Here is a 22,598-nt window from a genome sequence, read left to right on the forward strand (position 1 = left end):
TTGCAGCTGTAAAAACGCTTGTTTTGGATTTGGATTTAGTATGGATTTACTGCTCAAAAGCGCCCCTAAAAGTCAGTTTTAATAACAAATTCTTAAAAGCCGCTGCACAACTCGGGAACCCCTAAATGAGGTCCAATCATGAGTTGGCAACAAATAACATTGATACATTTCAGAAGACATTCAGAGATACGAACTTTATTTATTGAAACAAATATTTTAATTTATTACATTTAGTTTTACAGGGACTGTGCACATTAATCAACATTACTGTAAAAGTGCCAGTTTTAGCCATCCAGCTAAATTACAATCTTATGTAAACAGAAAAAGGCCAGAACCTGATAACAGATCAGTACAACTATTAATATCATTCATAGGATACGTGGAACAATATGAGATAATTACATATAGGATCGCTGTGTTTTGTGGTATGTATTGTTCAATGTGACATCCATAGTAAAATAGTACAACTTTGAATGATCATTTATCCATGTACAGAAAGTGTATTCATATGCATAATAAAATGGTTTATCAATGGCGTAATTAACGTCCACAACCAGGTGGCAAAAGGTAAGAAATAAAGGCATCAGTTGAACTCGGTTGCCATTCAAGTAGCTTTTTGCTCTAAATGTTTGCCAGGTAAATAGTAAATTGATAAAGGATAGTGCATCTGAAATTGCTGAATGGCCGATTGATGACAAAAATAATACTGGTACTTATTCTGATCCTATGAAACAAAAGACTGGTCCACATTCCTGTTGGAATTGAATTCCCAACTCTGAAGAAAATTACATTCATAACAGAATGACACTGACAGGATTAACAGTATAAATCTTTATTTATTAACTTCTACAGAGAAACATTTTCTTTTAGAAAAACAGTTTAGAAACATTTTTCATCGTACTAAACAGATCCGTACAAAAAAAAAGCTAACTATGAATTAATGTTCAAAACAGTAGCTCTTTCACAGTAAAGAGGAGGCACAATTTTAGCATTGTGGTCTGTTACTTCCTGCCTTCAGTTGATCATTTGTTGTTGCCCGGGTAACATGTTGAGGTCAATGGTATAAACCCTCATCTCATATCTGCACCAGGTCCATTGGTGTAATAAATTCATTAATAAATAGGGCTTTGTGGGCTGGGGGCAGAGGTCAGTGTTCCAGAGAGGGTGTGGCACTTGGGGCCCTCTCCCTAGTCCTACACCTGACTGATGAGCTCTGACTCGTCACCCACAAACCACTGCACCGGGGTCCCATCCGCTGCCCTCCGGAGGACCTGTCTCTGGGGAGCCTGCAGGCAGAATAACAAAAACAGGGAACATTTATTTCAACATCTGGTTTGTCAAGTCTACCAAGTCAGTACTAACAGAGTTATACTTTTAAATATCACTAGCAATAACATTATTGGAAGGTCACAGTATGGAAAGAAGGCAACAAAGTAGATCCGTGCGATACAAGCTCAATGATATTTCTGCTTGTGGTTCCCTGCAACCCTTAAGGGCCAGGAGTGACAGCAGAGACTGTGCCCTCAGCAGCAATATTACTCAGTTCTCACAACACAAGGAAGTTGGAGACACAAATGTGATGTTAAAGGAAGTACAGTACATAGCACTGTGCGGTATAACTTCACCATTTAGAGCTCCATAATGAGAAGGTCATAAACGTTCAAACCAAATCAAAACCTAATTTGAGTTCAGCCATTATGTTTTTAGCAGCTGATCCACAACAAGGGTGTGGTGTTTTTCTCTACAGTGAACCACACTGTGACTCAGCGTGACATTGCGTGGTTTACTTTCTGTGATCAGAACCTCCCCTCAAATATAGAATGGTCACCACTACTACTGAGAAATATTCAACCCAAAAGCTACTGAGAAATATTAGATCCCCTACTGTACTACAGCTGCCCATGCGTTTTGAACCCCATGCGATATAAATCGTCGCTGAAGAGTAAAGACAGTAAAACGATACAGGAATGTGGCACCTGGGTTTTACACTTACGCAAGACCTTTCCCATGCCTTGCCCTCTGGAGAGATCAACAAAACTCAGGATACCAATTGCCTCTCATATTATAACCATTTCAATGTCTCAAGATCACATTGACTCACCACTTGCCTCCATAGATTTTCTTAAACTGTATCAGCTCAAAAGATGACAAATAATTGTAGTTAATATAAGTGGCAGTTCTTTATCAGGCATTTTGAGGTTAATTTTAGATTGATAAAGTATGTAACGAAATAGGCTTCGTCCTGAAGCGAAACTCAGGGTCATTCGCAGCGTTTTATGACGCACAGTGTGCGAGTTATCTGAGGCTGACAAAACAGCAGTAAGGAGGCCATGGGGCGGGACTGGAAAACCGTGTCTGTCCCAAATGGCTCTTTATTCCCTATATAGTGCACTATTTTTACCCGGGCCCATAGGGCTCTGGCCAAAAGTAGTGCACTATATAGGGAATAGGGTGCCATTTGTGATGTACACAAAGTGTATCATAGTTTCTCTCTCAATGCAATTCAGCGAGCGTGAATATTGCCCTTGGACAATGGGACCAGAAAAAAACAATATTGTGTGAACAGTGGTTCCTGAACAATTCAAAAGAACCATTGGAAGTCATAAAACGTGCTGAGACAAGTATCATTGAACAGTTGCGTTTTGTCATAGTGTGCTTACTAGTTCACGGAGGTAATACTTGTTTGTGTGTCAGGTGTGATTGCCAAACTCACACAGTTCAGTAGAACACAAAGTAAGTTGGCTTGTAAAGACTGTATTAACATACGGCACAAACATTTTAAAGAATTCTGTTGATTCCATGGAACTTGCAAAAAGGCCTGGACACAGCACCTCAGTATCATCTTAACTGATTAGAAATGCCCTTCTCTTGTTAAAGCCTGCTGGCTTTAACAGGGTGTCCTGACTCTCTGTTGTCACTAAAGAGCCCATGGCACTTATCAAAGATTAGGGACCCTGGTGTCCTGGCTAAATTCCCAATCTAACCATCAGCCTCTAATTGGCTCATTCTTCCCTGTAACTATTCCCCAGGTTGTTGCTGTAAATGAGAATATGTTCTCTGTCAACTTATGTGGTAAAATAAGGATAAATAAAGATTGTTATACTTCAGTGATATTCATTATTAGGGTGGTGCTGACAGTAATTCCGCAAAGGCAATAACTTAAGATTGGGCGCAACTACATTGTAATCATGTAGTGAGTGAAGTGGTGTCGTGGCTGTTTACCTGTTCAGGGTACTTGTGGTGGTGGGAGAGAGGTGACTCGCGGCCAGGTACGTTCCTCACCCTGATCGCAGTCTGTCGGTCCAGGGAGTGAGGTCTGAACTGGTTGCGCTGGTGCCATGACTTGAGCTCCTCGTTTACCACCTGCCGGGGGAAGCCTCTGGAGGGGTGGTGGGGGTACTCTCTGAGCGAGGGGGCGCGGGACAGTCTGACGTGGGGGGGCAGGGACATGAGAGCCCGCTGGGGGTGCACAGGGGCCTCCTCATACCAGTGCTCATATCGGCTGGAGTGACAGGGGGATGGAGGGCCGTGATACAGCCTGGCCATGTCCATCTCTGAAGGGTAGACCATCCCGTGGTCATAGTAACCCCTGTGGAAGCTGGGGGTGGACTGGTGCTGGTGAGTTTGGTAGAAGCCAGGGCCTGGGGGGTAGGCCATTGGTCCACGATTGTCGTTGGGGCTGGACTGGTACCTATAGGTGGGCTGACACTGCCATGGCAGGTCACAGGGCATCTCACGACACAGCGAACTAGTGTAGGATGGGGCAGAGTGTTCAGAGTTACTGTCCTCAGTCTCAGAGCTGGAGTGGTAAATGGGGTTTCTGTAGCCTCCCCTCTGGACGGGGGACTCGCATGGAGACGTTACCACGTAATCCATCAGTAGCCTCCTGGGAACACGGGTACGACCCCGGTCCTTATCCAGGTTCAACGGAGGCTCACTGTTGGGAAGCCTGTAAAATATCACATAGAAGCATTACAAACTAGGCCAAAACCGTACAAAATGAAAATCATTTGTAAGATAAAGTGAGACAGTTTCAAGATTTAAGCAGTGTGGGGACAGTGTGTGGTGGTGCTGTGTGACTGTGATATGTGGTTGTCTTACCTACCTTATTTGAATGAACTGACTAAATTGCTCTATAAGAGGGTCTGCTAAAATACCAAAATGTAAATATAAAAAAATGTGCTGACCTGAGAGAAATCTGACGGCGAAGGTGCATCTCTGGGGTGGAGGGGGCGCTGTTTGACTGGATTGGGCACAGTCTGAGATGGGAGAACTGCAGAGGCAGAGCAGTGTCTTCATAACAGGCTTCCACTGGAGGCAACACAGGGGTCACGGCTGGACTACTGCAGAAAGGTAACATGGACAGGAAGGAGAGATAAGTGGGTTAATGACTAAACCCTGAAGATGTTATCATTCAGATGGAAAACAGGCCATGAAGGGGCCAAATGAGTGCATGTGCTTTCCATGCTTAAACCTGTTCCATGTGCCCTTATCTCAGTCTATTTGCGCTGCCACTCAAAGACAAGTTGTGACTGAATCAGAATGTTCCCCGAAATAACAAGGTAAGCCTTAATGCCAACTTAATCAAAACCACTTCAAAAGGAACTCATTTTTTAAATATCAAATGGAGTTTAAGTTGCAGAGAAGTGCTGCCAAAGCATATTTTGTAGACACTGAGGATACAAAACATTAACAACACTAACTTAGACTGACCAGGTGAAAGCTATGATCCCTTATTGATGTCACTTGTTAAATCCACTTCAACCAGTGTAGTTGAAGGGGAGGAGACAGGTTAGAGAAAGATTTTTAAGCCTCGAGACAATTGAGACATGGATTGTGTATGTGCACCATTCAGAGGGTGAATGGACAAGACAAAAGATTTAAGTGCCTTTGAATGGGGTACGGTAGTAGCTGCCAGGTGCACCGGTTTGTCAAAAACTGCAACGCTGCTGGGTTTTTCACGTTTCATGTGTATGAAGAATGGTCCACCATCCAAAGGACATCCAGCCAACTCGACAACTATGGGAAGCATTGACGTCAACATGGGCCAGCATCCCTGTGGAACGCTTTCGAAACATTGTAGAGTCCCTGCCCCGAAGAAAAGTGTGTGGGGGGATTGGGGGTGCAACTCAATATTAGGAAGGTGTTCCTAATGTTTGGTATACTCTGTATTTGAGTTCAACTATGAAGCTTAGAGCACTACAAATTCATTAATTCAAAAAGTCAAGGCAATCTTACATTAGGCTACATAATGGCTTGTATATAAGAGAGGTTTCACCAACCCGTGTGGCTTCCATTATGGCTATTCTTGGGCTTTCCTGTACAATAAATTAAAGGGTAGTGTTAATATAAAATTACAGGAGGCACGCTGGGTTCTCCCTTGGCCTTTACCTTGACTTGCTGCTATACAAGTGTGAATTGTTCTTGGTCTTCTGGTAAGGCTGGTCCAGACTAGACTCAGTCCAAGGGGAGTGCTCGATGGGAGGGGGCTCCAATTCCAGGTTGGTGTTGAAGCTGGACTGTAACTCCTCCAGAGTTGGAGTAGTATGGGTTGGCTGGTGGAGGGTAGGCCCAGGGAGGTGTGAGGGGCCTGGGGGGGGCTGGGGAGGGTCTGCTGGTCCTCCTGGGTGAGGGGCCTCCACAGATGGTTGAGATGACTGACTGATCAGCTCTTCTGGAGAAAAACATAAATAATGAAGTTAAGACAGTACTCTGGTGCTATTGTCAGAGCATGTCTATCTATACAACTTTCACAAGAGTCATTTTTGCTTAGTAACTCTCTAACCTTCATCGAGCAGCGCCGAATTGGACAGAGAGCTATCATCAGAAGTGCCCTGATCTGGAAACAAAAGCAAAGCAAACAACCGTATTTTTCCACGGGAATGGCACTGGAATTACATTCCTCTCAGATCAGAGAGGAGAGATGTTAATGTTGTTTTATTAGTCGGCCAGTAGATCGTCACTCACCTCTCCGTGTGCTGATGCAGCCTGGCCGTGGTGAAGACAGCTGAAATGCTGTCTCCTGCAGTTGTTTGACTTTCTTCTCCTCACGCTTGCACTGCTGTAACCGGCTTCTCTTCACCGCCTTGCTGAGGTGTTCCTCATGGCACAGTCTTCGGGCCGCTTTGTATATCTGCAGCTGAAGAGATAACTCAGCTTCCACAGAGTTCAGCTCTGAGTCCTACAAGAAGCAACAAAAAGACGTTGGGCAGAAGTGAATGGCTGAAAATCAAATATCTCTTCCTGGCTCTTACAATGACAGAAGCCTGACTGATGATGATTGGTGTCAAGGAAGGTAGGCCGATGGGTTGAATTGAGAAATGTAATTTTTCCCTAAGGGGAACCACAGGAGTGGCCTTCAGTATTAAGTACACCTGTGTGTGGGGCTTTTACAACCACTGTTAAAGGGAGAGTCAGTGTAAATGACAATAGTGTCCATGTCCAACCCCTGTCAGGCTCTTTACCGCTGTTCCCTGTGGGATGCTCTGCTCGTCTAGTTTGAAGGCCGCTCCGATGCGTTGGCGAATTTGAGGCGGCTTCTCCCCAGGCAACACTGGGTAATCTGCAGACAGCCGACCAGTTAGCTCCTATATGACATGGAAAGAAGGCACTAGATTTAAGTAAAATGTGTTGAATCATATTATTTTAATGCAACACAACAAATCATGTGCTGTATGTTAATATACAGTGTACTCCAATGGTATTGGGACAGTGACACGTTTTGTTGTTTTGGCTCTGGATTCCAGCATTGAGGCATTGTAGCATTTTAAATCCAGTGAGGTTAAAGTGCAGACTGTCAGCTTTAAATTTGAGGGTATTGTCATCCATATCAGGTAAACTGTTTAGAAATTACAGCACTTTTTGTACCTTGTCCCCCCATTTTAGGGACCAAAAGTATTGGGACAAATTCACTGATGTTTATTAAAGTAGTCAAAAGTTTAGAATTTGGTCACATATTCCTAGCACAAAATAATTATGTCAAGCTTGTGAGTCTACAAACTTGTTGGATGCCATTTGCTGTTTGTTTTGGTTGTGTTTCAGATTATTTTGTGCCCAAAATAAATTAAATGGTAAATAATGTATTGGGTCATTTTGCAGTCACTTTTATTGTAAATAACAATGTTTCTAAAGACATCTATATTCATGTGGATGCTACCATGATTACGGATCGTCCTGAATGAATCATGAATAATGATGAGTGAGAAAGTTAGACGCACAAATATCATAACCCCCCAAAAATGCTAACCTCCCTGTTATTGTAATGATGAGAGGTCTTGGGAGTATGATATTAGAGCGCATGTAACTTTCTCACTCATCATTATTCACAATTGATTTAGGACTATCTGTAATCATGGTAGCATCCACATTAATGTAGACGTGTTTAGAAATATATTCTATTCTTATTTACAATAAATGTGACTCCAAAATGACAATACACTCAAATTATAGCTGACAGTCTGCACTTTAACCGCATAGTCCTTGTTCTGGAGTACAGAGCCAAAACCAGAAAAATGGTCACTATCCCAATACTTTGAGCCCACTCAGTTGGAAAAGAAGGTAATGTGAGGTAATGTGTCCCCATTCCTTTCAAATCAACCAGGTTGATGAACCCTCATTGAGTTCATTTTGAAATATTGTACAAAAATCTTTGCTTCCCAAATGACACTTGAGATCGTTCTCAAGTGTCAGTTAGGCAATGCTGCCTTTCCATAGAATCCTACTCTTTCACAACACATTCTCAGGGCCTCACCTGCCCAGTGAATGCAACCAAACTGGCCTGCCCTCTAGCTAAACCTACACTCAACCTGAGCGTGCGAGAGTGCATATTATTTATTTCATTTGGGAACAGACATGACACACCCCCTGTGTTTGTTTTGAGTTAATCTACATAAAAGGTGTATATCCCCCCACAGACAATAGTGCTGTTCATGATCTCAGTCGCTGTCGTGTTCCTCAGAGCAGGAAGAGGAGTTATGAGAGCCTTCTAGGCAGCACACCTCGACAGGACAAGTCCCGACAGGAGAGCCACGCCCAATTGTCAACAGAAAAGAATGATCAGACCTGGGTGGCGTCTCAAACGGCACCCTATTACCTACATAGGTCTCTGGTGAAAGGTAGTGCACTATATAGGGAATTGGGTGTCATTTGGTACACCCACTCAATGTATCCCTCAACAGCAGCTGAACAGGGGACTGGCTCCCCCATAGCTCGTAACGATGACGGATGGCACAGTGACATTCTTAGGGCTGAATTCGTTTCTGAGACAGATATGGGAGAGATAATCTAGTGTGGTATAATAGGGACACTTAAGGTCCATTGGCTGCCTCTCACTTGAAGTCCCAACAAATCAGCCTGACTGAAAGGGAACAGTTGTGTTCTCATTGGTCAAGAGCACCAAACCAAAGAATGTTTTCAGCTCAGACTAGGCAGCCTTTATTGGCTAAGTAGTTTGATTGCCAGGCAATTATTGATTAACATCTCGAAAGAATAAAAAAAACACACACACTGTTCTAGCTGGCACTTTAGTTTATAAAGCTTAAGTTTCAGCCTCTCTGCCCTTGTCAGATCTTGATTAACGTCACTCCTCCATCTATTCTACTATGAAACGAACCACCCCGTCTAAATAATGTGTAACTGTTGACATTTTTTATTGAACCTTTATTTAACTAGGCAAGTCAGTTAAGAACAAATTCTTATTTACAATGACGGCCTACCAGGGAACAGTGAGTTAACTGCCTTGTTCAGGGGCAGAACGACACATGTTTACCTTGTCAGCTCAGGGATTCGATCTAGCAACCTTTCGGTTACTGGCCCAACACTCTAACCACTAACCACTCTAACACCTGCTGCCCCATCACAGTCATAGTATTACTTATGGGGAAATTCACACTGATATTATGGGGAAATTCACACTGATATTATGGGGAAAATGATCTGAACCCTGATGGAGTGGAGAGTGTATGTGCTATATCCAGGGGTACTCACAGCCTCTCGGATGCAGAGTTTCTTCAGCTCCAGTAGGCAGAGCTCTAGCCGGTCCTCCAGTGACTGATGCTTGAGCTTGACGGCCCGGGTATGAGTGATCACGTCCTTCATAATTGTGAAAGGACTATCAGGGCCTTGGACACACAGTGACAAAGAGGCTACTGTAAGATCTCAGGGTTGAAAACAGCAAGGCTATAGATAGCTGGACACAATATTTTGGCACATTTACAATTGGTAATGCTTGCTTGTCAATTTCATATGGTTGCAGCTGTGTCACACAGATAACCCAACTGGTTGGAGAGAATAAACTGTGTCCAAATCGAGAAAAGGTGGCAATACAAATGCAAACAAAAATGTTGCTCCAATCCTGACTTGTTTCTGCCCACTCGTGAGCAGCAACGATGAAGATAATGAGCCAAGATGACACCTACAGTAGACAAGACAAGGTTCTTTTGAGAGATAATGAGTGTCTGTACTTGTACTGTTGGGCAATTCCATGGTAACAGATTGACACTGAACCTCAGATTTTTCACTTTAAAATGTACGTCAAACAAAAACCAATGATTGGAAAGTTAAAACTATACAACTCTATGCAGAATGACAAAAATTCCCACTGAAAATTGTAAGTAAATGCATTTTGTTACATTTTCTGTGGAAACTTAAAAGTATTCTTTGTGCATAGAATTTTATGGTTTGTTTAATTTTGCAATCACTGGTTTTTGTTTGACATACATTTTAATAGTCTCACTCTGCTACCATGAAAATGCCCTGTTTTATTGATTTATACTGAAACTGTCATGAAAGTGTGATAGGATCAACCTGTGAGTGAAACCAAGGCGATAAACAATATGTTGTTGCTCTACTGCTGGAATAGTTAGGCGTCTCTCTGCCACTGCCGGTGACTACTGACAACTGGAATAGTTAGGCGTCTCTCTGCCACTGCCGGTGACTACTGACAACTGGAATAGTTAGGCGTCTCTCTGCCACTGCCGGTGACTACTGGAATAGTTAGGCGTCTCTCTGCCACTGCCGGTGACTACTGACAACTGGAATAGTTAGGCGTCTCTCTGCCACTGCCGGTGACTACTGACAACTGGAATAGTTAGGCGTCTCTCTGCCACTCCCGGTGACTACTGACAACTGGAATAGTTAGGCATCTCTCCAGCACTGCCGGTGACTACTGACAACTGGTTGCATCCCAAATGGCACCCTATTCCCTACATAGGGCTGTGGTCAAAAGTAGTGCACTAAGGGTAACCCTAAAGTAGTGCACTATATAGTGAGTAGAATGCCATTTGGGACACAACCCTGAGTTAATTTACAGGGCTACTAATGACTCCAGGCCAGTTGCATTGTGTGTCACATACTTTCAGAGATTATCAACTCAATCCCTGCAGGTACTGACAGACAGCAGAGAAAGCCGCCGGAGGTGTGACTGGGAAACAAAGAGGTCACACAGTAACTGCACCGGAACGGCAACCATCCAGGAGAAAATAAACAGTAGAAAACATGCCAACAATAAAATGTATTCTGTCTGTATGTATAGTCTCCCATTGTGGGAAGCAGACAGTGTGTGACTAAATGACATGTGGTGAAGAAAGTGACCAGCAATAGCTCAGCTACTGGTTTATAGAAAATATTAGTAGTGGCCACTGCATTTTCTTAGAAATGGAGAACAAAATAATAAATAACAGGATTATAAACCACTTTTGAATAGTGTGGCTTGCTTCGTTATAACTGGAACACAAATAGGTTTCTAGGCCACAACCCATGACATATCAAGTTTGAAAGAATGTTGACTAATGTCTCACTACAGGCATCCCATTATAGTGAATAACTGTTAGTGTCATTTGGTAGCTTGATGCTTACCAGAGTGGAGAATGATGCCACTGTCTGTGTCACTGATAACTTCTTTGCCCTCCATGTATGTGGGTCAGGTGGTATTCATAGGTGGGGGGGGGGGGGGGGGGAGAAGGGGAAAGTCCACTTTCACAATGCCCTGCAGAAATACACATTTATGTTCATCTTCTTCAACGATACAATATACTTTATTGTCCATCTGCATGAAAATTCATTTTAAAGTCAGCATGCAAATAGAACACTTCTATACGGTCTCATTACACTAGAGAGTGATTCCATTTAATACAGTGGGGGGAAAAAGTATTTGATCCCCTGCTGATTTTGTACATTTGTCCACTTACAAAGAAATGATCAGTCTATAATTTTAATAGTTGGTTTATTTGAACAGTGAGAGACAGAATAACAACAACAAAAATCCAGAAAAACGCATGTCAAAAATGTTATAAAATGATTTGCATTTTAATGAGGGAAATAAGTATTTGACCCCTCTGCAAAACATGACTTAGTACTTGGTGGCAAAACCCTAGTTGGCAATCACAGAGGTCAGACGTTTCTTGTAGTTGGCCACCAGGTTTGCACACATCTCAGGAGGGATTTCGTCCCACTCCTCTTTGCAGATCTTCTCCAAGTCAGTAAGGTTTCGAGGCTGACGTTTGACAACTCGAACCTTCAGCTCCCTCCACAGATTTTCTATAGGATTAAGGTCTGGCGACTGGCTAGGCCACTCCAGGACCTTAATGTGCTTCTTCTTGAGCCACTCCATTGTTGCCTTGGCCGTGTGTTTTGGGTCATTGTCATGCTGGAATACACATCCACGACCCATTTTCAATGCCCTGGCTGAGGGAAGGGGGTTCTCACCCAAGATTTGACGGTACATAGCCCCGTCCATCGTCCCTTTGATGCGGTGAAGTTGTCCTGTCCCCTTAGCAGAAAAACACCCCCAAAGCATAATGTTTCCACCTCCATGTTTGACGGTGGAGATGGTGTTCTTGGGGTCATAGGCAGCATCCCTCCTCCTCCAAACACGGCGAGTTGAGTTGATGTCAAAGAGCTCCATTTTGGTCTCATCTGACCACAACACTTTCACCAGTTGTCCTCTGAGTCATTCAGATGTTCATTGGCAAACTTCAGACGGGCATGTATATGTATTCTTGAGCAGGGGGACCTTGCGGGCGCTGCAGGATTTCAGTCCTTCACGGCGTAGTGTGTAACCAATTGTTTTCTTGGTGACATTGGTCCCAGCTGCCTTGAGATCATTGACAAGATCCTTCCGTGTAGTTCTGGGCTGATTCCTCATCGTTCTCATGATCATTGCAACTCCATGAGGTGAGATCTTGCATGGAGCCCCAGGCCGAAGGATATTGACAGTTCTTTTGTGTTTCTTCCATTTGTGAATAATCGCACCAAATGTTGTCACCTTCTCACCAAGCTGCTTGGCGATGGTCTTGTAGCCCATTCCAGCCTTGTGTAGGTCTACAATCTTGTCCCTGACATCCTTGGAGAGCTCTTTGGTCTTGGCCATGGTGGAGAGTTTGGAATCTGATTGATTGATTGCTTCTGTGGACAGGTGTCTTTTATACAGGTAACAAACTGAGATTAGGAGCACTCCCTTTAAGAGTGTGCTCCTAATCTCAGCTCATTACCTGTATAAAAGACACCTGGGAGCCAGAGATCTTTCTGATTGAGAGGGGGTCAAATACTTATTTCCCTTATTAAAATGCAAATCAATTTATAACATTTCTGACATGCGTTTTTCTGGATATTTTTGTTATTATTCTGTCTCTCACTGTTCAAATAAACCTACCATTAAAATTATAGACTGATCCTTTCTTTGTCAGTGGGCAAACGTACAAAATCAGCAGGGGATCAAATACTTTTTTCCCCCACTGTAGTACTAAATTGTTGCTTTTCAGCACAATTAGAATATCTAATTTTAGACATAGTTAATGGGATCCATCCACCATTGAGAGATTAGACTTCTAACAAACCACTTAACCCTTCAACCATGAAAGTCACAGGGGTCAAACTAAATTCCCAGAGACTTTGCTCAGGAAACAATGGTGCTTAAAAGGGCCACTCCTCCCATTACTTTGAGCCATTCCCTCCTGTTACGTCCTGTCAGCACAGCCTCACCAGGGTTCAAACCAGAGTGGATTCCCACTGTGACCATCTAACTCACATGTTCAGTCCTGAATGGCACCCTATTGCCTATATAGTGCACTACTTTTGACCAGGACCCATAGGGCTCTAGTAGTGCACTATATAAGGAGTAGGGGGCCATTTGGGACACTAACCCACACTGTTCTTCATCAGGTGAATGTTTTGCCTGCAGCTAATGGGCTGGCTACTTTAGGGAGAGGTTGAGGAATGCCTGAACACAGGAGAGGAGAGGCCAGTCCAACAACAATTACAACAATTACATTTTACATTTACATTTTAGTCATTTAGCAGACGCTCTTATCCATTTCATACATTTTATTTTTTTGTACAATTAGTCTTATTATTTTATAGGCCTATCTTAAAGACTACCAACAAAATACAGACTTAAAGAGTCTGGAATAATATCTCAATGTCCTCCAGAAATATGAATTATCACATTCAGTACAATTCAAATTAATTAACTGATTCTATTTGACTGTGCCAATTTAATCTTGCTCCTACTCCAAATTGTCTGTTGTGTTCTCAAAGAAATATTGGAACCTACATGCACATGTGGAACTTCTGCAGTGAGAAGACTTTTTGGTCACAGGTTGCCAGGTCTGTGCCAAGCATAGTAGGTGTTGCTATTCCCTGTCTCCCCAGTCATTTTCTGTTTCGATTTTTTTAAATAGTTGAACAATGATGCTTCACTAAGTCTTACAGTACCCAGGAATGAGTATCGTTGTCCGGACTGACTGCGGCAAAAAGAACGCTGGTGACCAGATGGAAGCCTCCACATAAGCTCAGCATTACTCAATAGCTACAAAACTTCCTTGACATCCTTTCACTAGAGCTCTCCATGGCTTGTGTGAACAGCGCCAAGGAAAGGACATTAGATACATTCAGTAGAGCAGTCGAAAAAGGTCAAAAGCTTATTATGAGTTAATGTAATCATGTTTAAATTCATCAACTGTATTTTGAATATCTGTATTGAATATTGATGTATGCAGGCTGACTTTATTCAAGTATCCCTTGTTCCTGCAAACAACTGTAGAAACATTAGTTATCCATTATGTTTTGTTTAAAGCATTGATAGTGCCTTCAGAAAGTATTCACACCCCTTGACTTTTTCCACATTCTGTTGTTACAGCCTGAATTTATAATTGATTAAATTGAGATTGTGTCACTGGCCTACACACAATACCCCATAATGTCAAAGTGGAATTATGTTTTTAGACATTTTACAAATGAATAAAAAATGAAAAGCTGAAATGTCTTCAGTCAACAAGTATTCAACCCCTTTGTTATGGCAAGTCTAAATAAGTTCAGGAGTAAAAATGTGCTTATTAAGGTACATGGGCATTTTCCAATGCCTCACAAAGGGCACCTATTTGTAGATGTGTCAAAATAAAAAAAGCAGACATTGAATATCCATTTCAGTATGGTGAAATTATTAGTTACACTTTGGATGGTGTATCAATACACCCAGTCACTACAAAGATACAGGCATCCTTCCTAACTCAGTTGCCAGAGTGGAAGGAGGCCAATGGTGACTTTAAAACAGCCTACAGAGTTTAATGACCTTTGATAGACGAAATGTCACGTCTTCCGAAGTCGGCTCCCCTCCTTGTTCGGGCGGCGTTCGACGTCACCGGCTTTCTAGCCATCACCGATCCAGTTTTCATATATCCATTTGTCTTGTCTTGTTTCCATACACACCTGATTTTCATTTCCCCAATCAAGCTACTTGTATTTAACCCTCTGTTTCCCATCATGTTTTGTGTGTAATTGTTTCATGTTATGTGGTGTTAGTTTACGCGCTTTACTTTTATGTTCCGTTTTTTGAGCGTGTTTGATTTATGTCGTGCTCTCGTTTTTTTGGAACTATAATAAAGTGCGCCTGTTCATTATACTCTGCTCTCATGCACCTGACTTCGCCTCCAATACACCTTATGACAAGAAAACTGATAATGGATCAACAACATTGTAGTTACTCCACAATACTAATCTAAATGACAGAGTGAAAAGGAGGAAGCTTGTACAGGATAAAAATATAACAAAACATGCATCCTGCCTGCCTGCAATAAGACACTAAAAGTAAAACTGCAAAAAAAAAAAAAAAAAGTGGGAGACTAGTCAGGATCGAGGCAAAGATGAACAGTGCAAAGTACAGAGAGATCCTTGATGAAAACCTGCTCCAGAGCGCTCAGGACCTCAGACTGGGGCAAAGGTTCACCTTACAACGGGACAATGATCCTAAGCACACAACCAAGACAATGCAAGAGTGGCTTTTGATAAGTCTCTGAATGTCCTTGAGTGGACCAGCCAGAGCCCGGACTGGAGAGACCTGAAAATAGCTGTGCAGTGACACTCTCCATCCAACATGACAGAGCTTGAGAGGATCTGCAGAGAAGAATGGGAGAAACTCCCCAAATACAGGTGTGCCAAGCTTGTAACACCCAAGAAGATGCAAGGCTGTAATCGCTGCCAAAGATGTTCAAACAAAGTACTGAGTAAAGGGGCTGAATACTTACGTAAATGTGATATCAATTTTGTATTTTTTATACATTCACAAAACCTTCCTAAAAACTTGTTTTTGCTTTGTCATTATGGGTATATTGTGTGTAGATTGATGAGAAAAAAACAATTGAATCCATTTTAGATTAAGGCTGTAACCTAACAAAATGTGAAAAAAGTCAAGGGGTCTGAATACTTTCCGAATGCACTGTATGCAAGGAAATGAGGCTTGATTGTTGTTCAGTGACCGAATATCCCAAACTATCCAACTTGCAGTGGCAAATATAAAGAAAGTTATTAATTGCACTACAAATAAAGACGAAAATGGAACATTCTCTGGTATTGTCTTACCGGTAATCTATGTCCTGGAAAAGGTTGATCAAAGTGATACACTTGAGAGTGTCAATAGAGATAGCTCTAAATTCAGTCAAATTTTAATCAATCAACTTCACAGACAGACAGCCTAAAACCCCAATGAGCAAGCAATGCAGAGGCAGTGGCTGGGAAAAACTCCCAAGAAGGCAGGAACCTAGGAAGAAACCTAGAGGAACCAGGCTCCAAGGGGTGGCCTGTCCTCTACTGGCTGTACTGGTAGAGATTCAGGAGTACATGTGGCCATTTAGGCCAGATTCAGTCTGTCCACTGAATTTCTCCAACCAAATGTTAACTTGATTGACCATGTCCTTGAAGCCGAGTCAGCCGATTTGGTTCCCTCAGATAGAGGCCAGTTGGTGGAATGATATGATCCTGGTGACATTACCTTGATCCATACACTATTGCTGCGTTCAAGACAACTGGGAAGTCCAGCTTTTACTGGGAAAAATCGTTTTGCATGGTCATCCAACTTGGAATTCTAAGTCGAGAACTCGTCCTCTTTCTAGAGCGCCGACATCCCGACCTGAATATCACTGACGTCATGATTTTACCTCTTTTTTTCAGAGTTTGAATGCAATGTTCAAAATAACTGGGAACTAATGAAAAATATGAGGTCAAATCACGAGGTCAGTGATCTTCAGGTCAGAGCTCTAGAAAGAGGCCCGAGTTCCCGAGTTGGAATTGCCCAGTTGTTTTGAACGCACTGAAGTTGTTGATTTCCGAGTTCCCAGGCGTTTGAACGTGGCACCAGTCGTATTGACTAGTATGACACATACTTCTTGCTATACAGTCTAGGGAGCTTCCTGTGATTGTCTAGCTGTTTGTGAAACTTCCACGTCATTAAGACTGCAATCTCAGTTCAGGCAATGATTGACAGAGAGAAAAAAAGCAGGGCTTTAATTGGCTGATGCAACTGTGTGCTGAAGGCTTATTGACAACAATGCGTTTATTGTCCCGAAACTGCTTGAATCCAAATGCAATACACTTTCAGCGCATGAGGCATGACCGAAAAGATTATAATGGAATTACATTTAAATCTCATATCTATAGTATGCAAGGCACGTTAGGTTTTGTGGAAACGCTAGCACGATAATTATAATTAGGGAATTCTTAATATACAGCATGGAATAAACTTTGTTATAATAAAACTCATGACGCGTGGGTACAAGAGGCATCATTTATTACCCGAGACTGAATGGGCTGTTCATGAGTAAAAGACTAGAACCTCCGTAATATTAATAAAGCCAATTGATAAAGTATACAAGACAAAAGACAAAACATTAACGAAATACTGACGTAGACTTTAATCAGGAAACGATTGATTCCGCGCATATCAAGTGTCCATCATCTCCCCAGGTCGCTTGTATGAAGCATAAAGACTGTATAACAATTGAGCCAATAGTCCCCCGTCACTTTCAAGAAACTGTTTAATCTAACATGTCTACACGACTTCCCACACACTTCCAATAGCCATGGTTACGGAGTCAACTAAAACGAAGATGTTAAGTTTTCATTAAAAGGGCATTACACACCAAATGTTCTCTTTTCAATCCCAACGAGGTTCTCCAAGTAAAGGATAGAGGACAGGGAATTCCATCAGAATGAGTGAAAATCAACCCAGTTTTTTTTAAATCATGAAACGTAACCTAAGTATTTCGACTGTATAAAAATAGTTAAACTATCTGTTCATTTCAATGTAACACCCCGGAAAGCATTTTGCGTAAAGTTAAAGCGCATTAAAAGGGAATGCACTTACATTTTCATCAACCTGGTTCAAAAGTCGACTCTTGAAAACTGCCTTACTAATATTATTCTCGTATTCCCCACTTGAATAGAAGTGATTGAAAGGCGAACTGCCTTGATTTTAAGTAAGGTAGAAGAAGGACGACTCACACTCAAAAGGGGAGTGGTCCGCAGAGGTGGGACCAAGTCACTATTATTTGAGTCACAAGGTTCAAGTCCAGTCTCAAGTAGAACGGGTCGAGACTCGAGTCAAGACTAAGTCGTGCATTCTAAGAGCAAGTAAAGTCGAGTCCAGTCACAAATTCAAGTCAAATATCAATTAAAACAAAAAAAATAATATATAGACAATGACTTGTTCAACTACAAATCTGTCTATTCACTGAGGCTACCAGGCAGCCCTTTTCATTATTTTATCTGTACATTTTATGTAATAATTAATTTCAACAAATTCCAAATCTAACATTCATCAGTAAATAATCAATTTGTACCGAAGGCACTCCAGCGTTGCCTTGGCTGTGTGCTTAGGGTCATTGTCCTGTTGGAAGGTGAAATGTCACCCCAGTCTGAGGTCCTGAGAACTCTGGAGCAGGTTTTCATCAAGAATCTCTCTGTACTTAGTTCTATTCATCTTTCCCCTCGATCCTGACTAGTCTCCCAGTCCCTGCCGCTGAAAAAAAAACCCACAGCATGATGCTGCCACCACCATGCTTCACCGTAGGGATGGTATTGGCCAGGTGTTGAGCGGTGCCAGGTTTCCTCCAAACATGACACTTGGCATTCAGGCCAAAGAGTTCAATCTTGGTTTCATCAGACCAGAGAATCTTGTTTTGAGTCTGAGAGTCTTTAGGTGCCTTTTGGCAAACTCCAAGTGTGCTGTCATGTGCCTTTTTTTTAAACTGAGGATTGGCTTCCGTCTGCCCACTCTACCATAAAGACCTGATTGGTGGAGTGCTGCAGAGATGGTTTTCTTTCTGGAAGGTTCTCCAGTCTCCACAGAGGAACTCTGGAGCTCTGTCAGTGACCATCAGGTTCTTGGTCACCTCCCTGACCAAGGCCCTTCTCTCCCCTGATTGTTTAGAGGCTACTGTGTTCTTGGGGACCTTCAATGCTGCAGACATTTTTTGGTACCCTTCCCCAGATCTGTGCCTTGACACAATTCTTTTGACCTCATGGCTTGGTTTTTGTTCTGACATGCACTGTCAACTGTGGGACCTTTATATAGGACAGGTGTGTGTGTCTTTCCAAATCCTGTCTAATCAATTGAATTTATCACAGGTGGACTCCAATCAAGTTGTAGAAACAGCTCAAGGATGATCAATGGAAACCGGATGCACCTGAGCTCAATTTCAAGTCTCATAGCAAAGGGTCTTAATACTTATGTAAATAAGGTATTTTTATTTTTTATAAATGTACATCTTTTTCTAAACCTGTTTTCACTTTGTCATTACCAGGTATTGTGTGTTGATTGATGACTCAACCTCAATTATTTCAGATTTTACAAGAAAAACCAAGTGGTAGAAATATAAAAATGTCGAAAAATAGAACTTTACACATACCGGTTTAAAGTAAATTACTAATCAAAAAATGTCTTATATTAGTATTAACCTTTTCTGTCTGATTATATATGAACATTTAATTGTGAAATTAGATTCAGGAAAGCCTGAATTGTCATCTAAAATATAGATAACACCAGTGACAAAAAGGCAGCACCATGCTGACAGACCAGGAAGAAAGCTGTAGTTGCACAGCAGAGGAATTACAGTCAATGCTAACAAAAGGGTTGATTGTTCAGCAACATGAGCTGTACATGCCAACACTGCTTTGGTGATGAAAGGTATGTCACAGAGGTGACTATGTAGAAGCTACCCGCGTACATTGCATTATATGCCCAGAAACTAATTCACCTGGTACGGGTTTCACCCAGACAAATATAAGGTGTGCACCTCTTTGCCCCGGTAAGTCTTTTCCCTGTTGATCACAGGAGTAATTCATGCACTGGGACCTGATTGGGACCTGGGAGTTGCTTGCACTGTTCTTTATTTAAGGTCAACGCCAGAAGCAGCACACCATCGATGTGAGCAGTGTGGCTGCAGAGCCAGAGCAACTGAGGAAAACGCATGCTTTTACTGGAGCAGACCGGGACCAGTGTTGAAACGGAGAGAGAAGCCCTTTATGGGAATTAGGATGGTAAATGCGTCACCCTTCCCAAAGCTAAGTACCTCTCTGTATCCAATTCTAATTTAGTGCCAGATAGAGCTATATTCCGACATTCTCTGGGTTTCATGCTACGCACTCATTAATGCCAGTGTGCATGTGGATTGAACCAATAGCTGCCGTGACCTGACAGAAGAATAAACTATGAATCAACAAGCCACGGTGGACTGGATTGACTGCTGCGAGCGAGAGGAATGGATAGGAGGCCTTTTGGGAAATTGGGAGGGTGAATGCTTGACCCTTCCCAAATCTAAGTACCTCTTCATACCCATTTCCAACATTTCACCTGCTAGCAATGCCTGCCCACGTTCTCTACTGCTTTGTGAGCTATGCACTCAATGCCAGTCTGCCTACTGTGAACAAGAAAGAAGGCCTTTTGGTATACTGGGAGGGGGAAGCACGTGCACCTTTCCCTAAATTAAGTAGCCTGCACTTTTAATTCCATTCGTACCGGTATAGACACTCAACCGGGGAAAATTCCTTTCGATTGCACTCGAGAAATCATTGTCGATTACAGCTTTTCTGCCTTGAACACTATCCGCTCAAATCTGGGCTATTTGAGTCACTGGTGTCCACCCCTCACTGGCTCTTATTACAAAGACTGTTGAAAACCTGAGCTTGGATTGGACTTTATTGACACCAGATAACATGACTCGAGCCACTATCCCTGCCTCCATTTATTTTGGTTTAAATTAATGTATCAAGCCTAGTTGACTTTCCCATTAAATTTGTTTAAATCTTTTGACCATTTCCCCATTAAAATTAGTTTTTGCTTTGATATTACTAATTTCCTGAATTCCATTGTGGCTTATTGTTATTTTGTTTAATCATTTTTGGAGAGGTATTGTGGAGGTTTATTGGACTTGGCCTACTGTGTCTCAGCACAATCTGCTGACAGAATATTTGTCTTTTACTCAATTCAACACAACCCAGGAGAGGCCTGCTGTGAACACTGGCTTGGATCCCTCAAAGGTTGCCTGCCATGGTGGGACCACGGAATGCTCCTCAAGGACTTTTAAAATAGGACTTTAACATTTAATATTTTTGGACTTGTCCACTTCGAACTTAGCTATTGTTCAATAGCTAGTGTAGAACACCCTTCTGTGTTTTGGAAGGTGTACTTTAAATTTTTTTTTAACTAATTCATACAAATGCAATAACTGACTTGTCTATTGTCCCATTGATATACTGACTGTACAAAACATTAGGAACTTTGCACAACCGACTGACCAGGTGAAATCTATCTGCTAAATGACTTAAATGTAATGTAAATGTAAATCTATGATCCCTTATTGATATCGCCTGTTTAATCCACTTCAATCTGTGCAGATGAAGGGGAGCAGAACGGTTAAAGGATTTAAAAAAAAAAATGTAAGCCTTGAGACATGGATGTGTGCCATTCAGAGGGTGAATGGACAAGACAAAATATTTAAGTGCCTTTGAACTTGGTATACTAGTAGGTGCCAGACGCACCGGTTTGAGTGTTTCAAGAACTGCAACGCTGCCTGGTTTCACACTCAGTTTCCCGTGTGTATCAAGAATGGTCCACCACCCAAAGGACATCCAGAAAACTTAACAACTGTGGGAAGCATTGGCATCAACATGGACCAGCATTACTATGGAACGCTTGACACCTTGTTGTCCATGCCCCAATGAATTGAGGCTGTTAAGGAAAAAGGGGTGCAACTCAATATTAAGGTGTTCCTAATATTTTGTACGCTGTTTTAGTTGACATATCTGTGTAATGTCTCATACATTAACAAAAATGTATTCACCCTGGACACTTGAATCATAAGCTCTAAGTGTTGTCTTGATTGATAGTATGCATGTTTAAGTTACCATAGTAGTTTAAAACAAAAAATTGGTGAAGACCAACAGGCAGAGTCATATTGTAACCTAAAAATATATACAATTTATACACAGCTTTATTGCAATTAATCAACCCTCTAAATCGAGCCATTGAAAGCCTTGATCGTTGTATCCTTCCTCAGGGAACAACCTGCTGACAACATGGTGGCATGTTTTGATATGCTGCTCTAGAGTTCCATGGCCCAGCAGACTCACCTGGGGACAGGGGGAAAGATTCATGTTAGTTTTTTTTATTAAAGTCTGGGAGACTGAGGGAGGAGAGAGCATGAGTTTAAGTACAGTAAAAGTGACCATTGATTAAACGCTATATCACAGACAGCAATAGTGAAGGTGCATAAGTATACTATTACGAGCGTAGCCTACTTCTCTGTACTCTGGAGAGATCGCAGGTACTTGGTCAGAAGGCTCTGGAGGCCCTTGGAATATTGTCTCTGTCGCACCTGGTGAGAGCTGGATAGAAGTACTGAGTGTGAAAGAAAGGGAGCAATAGTTAATATGTAACAAGTATTACATTATTGAGGAATATAAAGGGGCCTTCAAATCAGACAAATGGATGTGTAAGAGACACAGCAACTCAATGGTTTTCAATGGGAGGAGTGTGTTGGAAGCCCTAGCATTGTGTTGTGCTGTCCATGAAGTCCAAAGATGTATCCATTGAAAATATAGAAGTGTTTCTCCTCACCACACCGCTGTCAGACATGCATTTTGATTTGAAGGCAGCCTTACTCTGTTTGAAATTGCATCTTCATGTCTAACTTCGCTCTTACTTGCCACAGATGGGTGGAGATTTCACTTAAGAACCAATGGAATGGTCTAAAATGGGCAAACTACCCACCCGGGGGACTGGGCCATGTTAAATGAACTGGCCCACTCTCTGACCCCTAAGCCCTCACCAG

At 42.1% G+C, this 22,598-nt stretch overlaps 1 protein-coding gene across 2 annotated transcripts; it reads right to left on the reverse strand.

Annotated features, from left to right (window-relative positions):
- Window positions 1-816: 816 nt before the first annotated feature.
- LOC106583255 (innate immunity activator protein) lies at window positions 817-17,756 on the reverse strand. Of its 2 annotated transcripts, none has more exons than XM_082967576.1 (10): window positions 17,633-17,756; window positions 10,855-10,984; window positions 8,986-9,119; window positions 6,465-6,587; window positions 5,968-6,181; window positions 5,786-5,839; window positions 5,392-5,671; window positions 4,188-4,343; window positions 3,223-3,949; window positions 817-1,286 (listed from the first exon to the last, which is right to left on the reverse strand). In XM_082967576.1, the coding sequence occupies exons 2-10, from the start codon at window positions 10,907-10,909 to the stop codon at window positions 1,194-1,196; spliced, it is 1,836 nt and encodes a 611-aa protein (XP_082823702.1). In that variant the 5' UTR covers window positions 10,910-10,984; window positions 17,633-17,756; the 3' UTR covers window positions 817-1,193. The 2 variants fall into 2 exon arrangements, with proteins under 2 accessions (XP_082823702.1, XP_045561267.2); XM_045705311.2 differs by having other exon boundaries at window positions 5,392-5,674; window positions 17,633-17,755.
- Window positions 17,757-22,598: the final 4,842 nt, after the last annotated feature.

This window comes from Salmo salar, chromosome 22, assembly GCF_965601325.2.
Source record: "Salmo salar chromosome 22, fSalSal1, whole genome shotgun sequence".
Classification (NCBI taxonomy): domain Eukaryota; kingdom Metazoa; phylum Chordata; class Actinopteri; order Salmoniformes; family Salmonidae; genus Salmo; species Salmo salar.

Bases quoted from the DNA above. Each gene is read 5' to 3' on its own strand.
- LOC106583255 (XM_045705311.2), bottom strand. From the start codon at position 10,909: ATGGAGGGCAAAGAAGTTATCAGTGACACAGACAGTGGCATCATTCTC. The intron at 6,182-6,464 runs GTAAAGAGCCTG...TGCTTCTTGTAG, and splicing joins GCATCCCACAGGGAACAGCG to GACTCAGAGCTGAACTCTGT. The intron at 3,950-4,187 runs GTCAGCACATTT...GATATTTTACAG, and splicing joins CGCCGTCAGATTTCTCTCAG to GCTTCCCAACAGTGAGCCTC.